General features: G+C 56.3%; 1 protein-coding gene across 3 annotated transcripts in view; it reads left to right on the forward strand.

Annotated features, from left to right (window-relative positions):
* Positions 1–9,521, forward strand: part of GPR107 (G protein-coupled receptor 107) — a 69,284-nt gene that overhangs the window by 35,316 nt on the left and 24,447 nt on the right. For all 3 annotated transcript variants that reach the window (XR_009602736.3, XM_060608366.3, XM_060608365.3), the window contains exons 10-14: positions 490–565; positions 2,329–2,402; positions 2,778–2,895; positions 5,635–5,765; positions 7,824–7,867. Coding sequence is in view for 2 of the 3 variants with exons in the window: in XM_060608366.3 (XP_060464349.3) it covers positions 490–565; positions 2,329–2,402; positions 2,778–2,895; positions 5,635–5,765; positions 7,824–7,867 (443 nt within the window). In the remaining variant the exon portion in view is untranslated. The remainder of the gene's footprint in view (positions 1–489; positions 566–2,328; positions 2,403–2,777; positions 2,896–5,634; positions 5,766–7,823; positions 7,868–9,521) is intronic.

Below are 9,521 nucleotides of genomic sequence, written 5' to 3' on the forward strand. Positions count from 1 at the left end.
GGGCGAGGGGACGGGGCACCACCCCAGGGCCCTCCCTTCCGCCCTGCCCCGCTCCGGGCCGCAGCCCGCCCCTACAGCTGCGCCCGCGCCCCTTCTGCTCTCCCAGGGAGAGCTCTCGCCAGGTCCCTAGATCCCGCCGTCTCGTTCTCGCCTCTCTGGCCTTTCCAGGGTGGTTTCTGGGCACGAGGCTGGCCAGCTGTGTGGATTTCCGTCTTCTCGGGAACTGGAACTCGTCCTGTCTGGCTTCGGTGCCTGACGCTGCTGCGGTCACAACAGAGACCTGTGGCCTTGGTGCCTGACGCTGCTGCGGTCACGGCACAGACCTGTGCGCGAGAGGCGACTCTGGGGCTCCGTCGGGTCTGTTTCTGCTGGTGGAAACTAGGTCTCAAAAAAGGCTTCGTGTTTCTGGTTTGCTTAGGTTGTATTTACTGCTTCCTTGTAAATGTATCTGATGACTGTCTTTTAATTCTTTCTTTTCTGTTTTTATAGGAATGACGTATTTAAAATTCACTGGTTGATGGCAGCCCTTCCTTTCACCAAGTCTCTTTCTCTGGTGTTCCACGCGGTACGTATTAATATTTCGGGTCATTCATGAAATGATGTGCTGTGCCTCTAATCAGGAAAAATGAGTTGGAAGGAAGGGGGGAAACAGTAGATTAAAGAAGTCCTTTTGTCACGGAGCCTCCTTTGGTACGGGAGGGATCATCACAGGGATGAGTCATTACACCCTCCCTGACCTGGCCCGAGACCTCTTCTAATACTGCCTACGTTCCCAGAGTTTTCCTAGAACGCTTCCTTGCTTTTATTCCCTTTTTTTTTTTTTTAAGTCCTTTCTTGGGATTAGAGTGCCACCTGCTGAATTGTTTCCGCGATTTTACTTTTCTAAACATCTTTCCATGTTCCCGTTTGATTTGAAGCCCAGTGTTAGCATAACTTCTTCAGGGGGAAATGATGCCCTAAATACTGAGGCGTGTGAATCGAGCTCGCGCTTTGCATAGTTAGTCCAGGTGCGAACTGAAGCGAGCCTGCCCGAGGGAGGAGTGCCACAGCCTGCCGGGTTTCTAGGCCCATGAGGCTCCCGCGGCTGCGCCTTTGAGGGCGACAGCATCCAGACATGCGCTCTCCTGCAAGTACAAGGGTTGTCGTAGGCGTCGTGATGTGTCCACTTACAGTCTCTAGAAACGACAGTCATTTGGATAATTTCCCATTTGGATCTAAGTTAAAAGACTCTTTCTGGGGCACCTGGGGGGCTCAGCCGGTGAAGCGTCCGACTTCAGCTCAGGTCATGATCTCATGGTTTGTGAGTTTGAGCCCCGCGTCGGACTCTGTGCTGACAGCTCACAGCCTGGAGCCTGCTTGGTATTCTGTGTCTCCTCCTCTCTCTGCCCCTCTCCCGCTCGTGCTCTGTCTCTGTCTCTCTCTCTCTCTCTCTCTCTCTCTCAAAAGTAAACATTAAAAAAATTTAAAATTCTTTCTGGAACCTTCTAGATGATGAATGGCAGGATCCTTGAGTCACTTTAGTATCTAAGCTGCCATTTGTGATAGAATGAAGAAATTGCTGTCAGCGTTTGTGAGTTGTGCCAGGAAGCATTTTGGGTGTGCTTCTGAAACCTGCCACTTTATTTACTTAAAAAAAAAAAAAAAATTTTTTTTAATGTCATTTATTTTTAAGAGAGAGAAAGCAGGCACATGCCAGCTGGGAAGGGGGCAGAGAGAGAGAGGGAGAATCCCAAGAATTGCTAACAGCGCAGAGCCCCACTCGGGGCTCCGCCCCGTGAGATCATAACCTGAGCTGAAAGCAAGAGTCGTTGCTGAACCGACTGAGCCCCCAGGCGTCTCTGAAACTTGCCACCTCAATTAACATACACTGGTGGCTTTAAGTAGCTCTAAATTCACAGATTTCTTCCAAACAAAAACAGTTGAACCTAGATAATTCCACATGCCTTTTTTTGCTGACCGACTGACTGACGTATAGAATAAGCAGCTGGGGTAGGCAAGGGGAAGTTCTCAGCTGGGATCCCATAAAAACCTGTGGCCTTTGGGCGGTGGAGATTTTAAAGACCAGAACAGGCAGCCGTTTGCCCCCCGTGAATCCCCTGCCCCAGAAGAGGGACCTGGCCTGCGTGTTGGCGTTGAAACCTCGTGGCTGGTTTCTCATGCTTCCTGACGTTCCTGTCCTTAACCGTGGATAGACGAGTGAGGGATCAGGGCGTGAGATGGAGGGGACATCCCCCGTCGTGAGGTCCTGTGATGGCATTTCCTGTTTCACTGTGCACACGAAGACGCGTGGTAGGTGGACCTTTCTGAAAGACACTTCTCTGGTTGCAGATCGACTATCATTACATCTCCTCCCAGGGCTTTCCGATCGAGGGTTGGGCTGTCGTGTACTACATCACTCACCTGTAAGTACGCAGAGGGACCCGCGAACCCTTGTCGCGTGAGATGATGCGCAGGAGAAGTTGGGGAGGCCGTGGGAGCAAGAGCCCTGCCCTCCCGTGGCGGCCTCTCTGGGTTCCTGCCGCGCCAGGGGTGTGTGGCACGCGGGTGGCTGTGCAGACGACAGCCCGGGGCCGCTGGCCTGCTCCCGGGAGGGGGCTGCCTCCGTGGGGGGATGGGCTGCTCAGGTAGTGGGGTGCACAGCGAACTCAAGAGGCGTTTCCCGAAGTTGGCTGCCTCTCTTTTCCGAGACACGCACGCAGTCGCGAACGAGCTGTGCGGCGGAACCGGCAGAGAAGGTCTGGAGAGACCGTTGGCATCTGAAATGCTTTCTTTTCCAGTTTGAAGGGGGCACTGCTGTTCATCACCATCGCGCTCATCGGCACCGGCTGGGCTTTCATTAAGCACATCCTCTCCGACAAAGACAAGAAGATCTTCATGATCGTCATCCCGCTGCAGGTAAAGGGACCCGAGTCCCGCGTGTCCTGGTGGTGTCCTGGCGCTTGGAAGAGGGCGTCGGCTCACCCAGAACCGCAGCTCGGGCCCCTGGGGCTTCTCCCTCTGCCGTCTGGCCGACCCGGGCCTCGGGTCGTTGCCCCGAGAGCTGTCCGCCGTCACTCAGCTGGCGAGCGGTGTGTGGACGCCTGTGCCTTGAGTAGGGAGCTGCTGGGAAGTCCGGGAAGCTGCCGCCTGCCTTCCTGCGCCAGGCTCCCCTCTGACAGAATGGTCCTCTTAGCCTTGCCCGGGCACATAGTGATTTTATTAACAGTGATTTTAAAACCGTGAACGACACCGGTGAGGCTTCACAAGGTAGAATACTAAGCGGGCCTCAGGACAGCTGTTCATCAAGCCCTTCCTGGTTCGGGACCCTGGGCTGAGGCCAGCCTTCCCCGGTCGTGAGCCCCTGGGGACAGGAACCTTGTCGCCTGCGTAACAGTCTTATTGGAGGCAGACACTGGGCTTGGAGAACTCACGAGAAGCAGAGAGGGCCTGGCAGGGGTGCAGGACTGCTCTGCTCGACCGAGGAGCGTGGGTTTGGTGAAACTGTTCTCGGCCGCCCTCCCTGGGGAGCACGGTGTGGGTGTGGCGGGCGAGGGGAGGGCGGGCACCTCCCTGGGCCCCCAGGTCCGCCTCCTCACCCTGGCGACTGGTGCTCTGGCAGCATTTGCCCCAGAGCCACCTCCACGTTGATGACGCGGGACCTGTGTTCGCGCCAGATGAGTGGCGCAGACCAGTTGCTGTAGATTTCCCAGGAGAGACTCATCACCCGAGTCGGAACGATCTGGAAGGCTGCAAGGTAGAGAAGGGCCTTGCCTAGACATTTAAGGAGAGACCCGTGGCCGGCGGAAGAGGAGCAGTGGACGCGGGTGGTCGGTTGCCGAGCGAACCGAGAGGCTGAGGATCTGTGTGGGTCTCGGCTGTGGAGCTCCCAGGGCCCCCTCGCCGGCCCCGGGCCAAGTTGCAAGCGCTGCGCGTGGCCTCCCCCCGTCTCCCCCGCCAGACTCCATCCCTCCAGGCCAATCTTGCGTCCTCACCCCACCCGAGCCGGGATGTGACGGGCGCGGCCTTCTGGCTCTCGCACCCCCAAGGGAGCTGAACACAAGGTTACATGGCCGGCCCCTCTGAGGAAACGGCATTTAAAGAGTTGAACGTAGGGAAGTTAGGCATCGATAAGCACGGAGGCCAGCCTGGGAAGGCTTTGAACGGCAGCCGGAAAGCTAAGACTCTTTCTTCGTGGCCACGGGGAGCCGGTGCACAGCTCTGAGCGAGAAGGGAGAGGTGCACAAAACGTACGCACAGACCTTGAGGGACATTTTTGGCACTTCGTGCCACACCAGGGAACGTTGTGTCGCGTGTCAAGAGTGTCGGCTGAGGACGGAGGGGAGTTAGGGATTTAAGGTGAGAGGGAAAGCCTTTGTTTCCACTTTGTCTTCAGAGGTGGAGTCCCACGTGCAGGCGCGCAGGATAGAGGAAGGCCCGAATTTCAGAGTAATTTTTGCATTCGTGCCAAGTAAAGTATGGCTTCTGCGACCATGTCACTAAAAGCTCCCAGACAGGAAGACCTTACTTTGAGATGTCCCGAATAGCAGCGTGGCAGATTTTGCACTCTTTGTCAAAGTGTGCAGGGTGACCTTTACGGCAGGCGAGCACAGTGTCTGGGACAGAGGACTTGTGATCTGTGCATCCACACCTACCGGAAATCCCCCAGAGAGCATCTCCTAGGTTCTGCAGGGTACTGCCGTCCCAGCGTAGCCAGGCCCTGGGGCCTCTCGCAGCGCACTCGTGCCGGGACTGAACCCCCAGGGCCAAGTGGAGCGGGACGCGGTCGCCGGTGCACCTCAGGGGGAAGAACTGAGCCATGTCCCACGTGGAGGGGACCTGGGTGGGGTTACTTCTAAGGAAGAGCAGCGTGGCCTCTCAGGCACCGGGCCCAAACCTGCCATTCTCGTCGCCCTGGTCTCTGATAACACCGTCTGGTACTTAAAAGCCTGTCTCTGAGAAGCGGCAGCAGCTGCCCAGGGAGAACCCGGGCCTGAGGAAACTGAGCGTCGTGGCTGAGCGCGGTGCCACCCGTTCAGGCCACCGCCTGGCCCTGCTCAGGGGGCCTGAAAAGCAAAGCAGAGGGTCCCAGTGGTCTGTGCTGCGTCACAGATCCCCCCCCAAACACGGTGGCGATAAGCATGTATTCTCTTCGCGTTCGGTGGGGGTCAGGAACTGAGGCGTGGCGGGTCCGACGGGGGCCCTCGCGCAACGAGTGAGACCGTGGCTGGGGTCACCTCAGTCTTCACCTGCCTCTCCTGGGTCGGGAAGACTCGATGAGGTGGGGCGAGAACAGCAGGGGCTCCTCCGCCTTTCTTCCTCTGCCTGGTCTCTCCACGTTGCCAGCCTCCGGGTTGCCAGAGACAGACTTCCCCCGAGAGGCCCAGCCAGAGGCGGCGTCCTTTGTGCGACCTACCTCGGAAATCCCACGGCCTCACTCGCGCCTGACTGTCGCTCAGGGCAGTCGCACGCTCAGGAGGAGGGCACAGACACCGCTCCTGGATGGGAGGGTGGAGTGTTCTGAAAAGCATGTGGCCCTGGAGGGAATGCCGTGGCCGTGGTTGGGGGCCCGCCAGCCCGAGTGCCCACCCCCCTTGGGGCCGCTGTTGTGGAGGCCTGCCCTTGCCTTAGGGCCTCAGCGACTTCTCGTGTCCGTAGGTGCTGGCAAACGTGGCCTACATCATCATAGAGTCCACCGAGGAGGGCACGACGGAGTATGGCCTGTGGAAGGATTCTCTGTTTCTGGTAGACCTGCTGTGCTGTGGGGCCATCCTCTTCCCCGTGGTGTGGTGAGTACCCGCAGGAAGGGGGGGCCGCGGTGCACCCCGAGGCTCGTGCATCCGCCAAGTCCAGACCCCCGGATCAGCCGTTCCCAAACCGGTCCGAATCACACGGGGCATCGGTTTAACAAATGAGCTTCCTGGGTCCTCAGGCGGACCTGAATCCGCCTCCAGGAGCAGGAGCCTGGAGTTCGGGTGTTGATCTCGTCCCTCCGTGGAATCCGATACGGCTGATCTGGCACCTTGGCTTTTAGCACAGCTTGGATCATAGAGAAGGGTCTGGAAATGAGAACTCAGGGGCGACATAATGGCAGCACGAATTTGGAGGGAGGAGAGTTGAAGAAATCCTGTAAACAGCTTTCTTGCCAGGTAGGCGGAAGGTGAGGAAGTGCGTTAACGTAAACCAGCGAGAGTTCCCAACGTGTTCTCATGTCAGAGGTCTTCAGAATGGCGGGCTTCAGACGCACGTGTTGTGCTTTGATCATGTGTGAAGAAATGTTAGTGCCAGTGGCTGTTGAGAGAAGATATCCTCATTAAATCTTAATGCCACGTGAAGGAAATTACCGGTTCAGTAGGAAGCAAGGAGAGGAAAAAAGGCTAGCAAAAATTAAACACCCTTACAGTGATCTAGGTCCGTGGCTGTTTGAAAGCGGTTACTCCTTTTGGAATAAAGTCTTAAAAAGTGGACTTACCTGTGTTGTGTTAAAGGTAAAGTGGTCCACGCTGCAGTAAACTCCTATTTTTCAAGATCCTGGGGCTTATCAGCTTATTCTGTCACTCCGATTACTTAGAATATGGTACCAGCGGAGGGTCATCCTCATTCCAGCCGGTCAGACTCACTCTTGACCCTTATTCCATCGTACGTGACACGTTGTGCATACATCAGTGTAGCCGGCAGCTTCCAGAAGATGGGGGGGGTCTCCCCGATCTCCCCCACCTCCCTGCGTCGTGCCCGGGACCAGGTAGCCCAGGCATCCGTAGCGGGATGACCAGCACCGTCTTCGGGTAGAAAGAAGCGTCTTTCTGTCCGGAACAGAGTGCAAGCCCTCCTCTTCGTCTGCCGCCTTCGGCAGAAAGAAAGGACCTGGAGGTTTGGGGAAGACGCAGGGGAGCGATAGGGCTGCGGGTGGTCATTTCCCTCGCCTCCTTCGTTGTGGCGCGAAGGGGCAGATGTCACACGGCGATACTCTCGAGAGCGCATCTTCTGAAAGTTGCCGTAAAATGAAAAGCGTCAAGCACCAGAGGTAGCTTCAGGAGCGGCACCGATGACTTGGGAGCTGGCTTTGTGCTGGCTCACTTTTGAGTGGTGTGCCATTCAGATCTCCCAGGTGGGCAGGTGAGGGGGCGGGCGCGGGGCTCTCAGGAGAAAGCCCTCAGCCGGGGTCAGGTGGAGGGTGGGTGGCCCCATCTGTGAGCCCCCACCGCCCGCCTCTCCCCCCAGGCCGTCCTCATCCTTTGGAGACAGACCTTCCCGTAGCGCCTTTAATAATGTTCGTGTTCCCGTCCGAACAGCGATGACGGTAATTAGTTACCTGGCACATCGCAGCAAGAGAAGAGGCTCCCTGGAGGCTGCCACTTGGCAGCAGAATTCCAGACAGCGAAATACTGAGTTTGCAGGAAGCCATGTGCTCACAGGCTCCTAGACCTAGACCTGAGAAATCAGCCTCCGGCCTCCGTGTGCGGGGGTCCGTGTTCTGTGGGCAGCAGGTGCGCTCCAGTGCGGTGTCAGGGAGTGGGGGTAGTTGGGGAAGTGAGAGATTTTAGGTGGAGAGAGAGGTCAAGAGCGTCGAAATGATCGCATTTTGCTTTTTCTCCTCACACCCAGGCCCCTGGCAGAGCTTCCTCAGCCATTAGAGGGCGTCCTTAACGCTCGGGCTCGAGTACCGTACGCGGCCAGGTGCCGGGTGTAGAGGTCACGTTGATTCGGGAGAGTGCTCCGAAACCATCTAGTCCAGCCCGTCAGCTTATGACTGAGGAATTCAGGGCCTTGAGTTACTAGTGTTGGAAACACAGAAGAGTGCAGATTGGTGTGAGCTAACCTTTTGTTCTCCAAATGTTCATTTTTAGGTCAATCAGGCATTTACAAGAAGCGTCAGCCACAGATGGAAAAGGCAAGTTTCCTTGTGCCCCTTTGTGCTGCTGGGCCTTCCCTGAAGCCCCTGCCCGGGCGCTCCCGGGAGGCGGAGGGGCCGCTGTCTCTTGGGGAGGAGTTTGGGGGAGCCCCGGGGGCTTTATGAGAGCAGCGGGGGTGGGGGGGGGGGTTGTTTGCTGGAGAGGCAGGTGGTGAACGTTGCGGAGGTCAGTTGTGTAAGGAGGCGTGGGGGCGATTGCTGCTTGCTGAGATGATTCATTGCGTTTCCACGTGTGAACGTGGTTTTCACCTTCTCCGAACTGAGTCAGGAAGAGAAAATCTTGTCTGGGAAGGACCGGATAGCACTTCGCTGTGAGAACAGGAGGTATGATGGATTGGGGATGGCTCTGTGTAAAGCACCCCTTCCTGCTGATTTAACACGCTTTCAAAATAGACGTGTCGGTATTAATTTAAAAGGAGGCTGATGCCAGAGAGAAGCTCTGAAGCTCTCTGGCTTTTAAACGGCTGTGCCATCAGAGCCTTCTGTGGCTCCTCGCTTTTCCAACCGAGCCTCCTAAGGAAAGAAGCCACAAAGAAAATGTTTTGTGTGGTTCTGCGCGTATGTGAATAGTACCCGGCCACAGGCCGCTGTGGCATAAAGGGGGAACCTCAGGCCACGGGGACCACGGAGCAGTGCTTTCTCTGCTCTGAGCTGCCTCCGGGTCTGGGAAATCGTGTTCTTGAAGGCAGATCATACCTTTGGTGGCGTTCGTGAAGTTTTGTCGCCGATCTGTGTTTCTTTTATTATAAAAATAACGGGGATGCATCTCAGGAAAATTGGAAATCAAGTGATAGGTACAAATCTTATTTCATACTTGCCATAAAATTAATACCGTGTTCTTTTCTTTAAGTTGAACTAGACCCGATTTCAGGGCTTCACCCCCGGGTCCAGAGAGATCCCGGGGTTCTTCTGTGGAGCACGGCCCCCAGGGCATCTGTGGCTCCTGCAGTTTGGGCCCACAGTGGTTGCTGGGGGGACCCCCGCCATCCGGCCCGCGTAGCGCTCTGGCTCTGGGCGGCCTGGCGTGTGGGGGTCCTGCCTCGGCTGGGAGCCCCAGTCAGTGCGGAGTCCAGCCTCCCCAGCCCGCCCGGCCTCTCGGTGGGTGCTGGCTCCACTCGCAGAACATGCCAGCTCGTGTTTTCTTTCTAGGCCCGGGAAATAGCTCTGATTTTCTCCCCTTTTTTCTTCAGAGGAACTGGGTTCCCTTCTCCCTCTGGGACAGATTCTTGCTAGTGAGTTTCAGCCTGAACTTTGCCTAAATGTGTCGCTTTCAGCCTGACTGCAGCGCCTTGCCCTGAGCCAAGGAGCTCAGAGAGCGCTCTGCCTTCTTGGAGTGGGGGAAAGGGAAATTACAGAGAACAAAACACAAACTAGAATCTTCCTAAAGCGCCCGCCGTAGACGGAAAAACCCAAAGTAGAAAATGAAAACTCACCTTCTGGGAGTAACTGTTGTTTGGGGATAGCCTTGTCTTTTTCTCCTTTTTCTGTGCCTGTCATAGCAAAAGGTGGCTTTGTTATTATTTTTATAACAGCAAATTGGTCGTTCTCTTCTTTTTAACACATTGAGGGCACCTGGCTGGCTTGGTCTGCGGGGAAGCGACTCCTGATCCCAGGGTTGTGGGTTCGTACCCCA

Source organism: Panthera onca, chromosome D4, assembly GCF_046562875.1.
Source record: "Panthera onca isolate mPanOnc1 chromosome D4, mPanOnc1 haplotype 2, whole genome shotgun sequence".
In the NCBI taxonomy this organism is placed as follows: Eukaryota; Metazoa; Chordata; class Mammalia; order Carnivora; family Felidae; genus Panthera; species Panthera onca.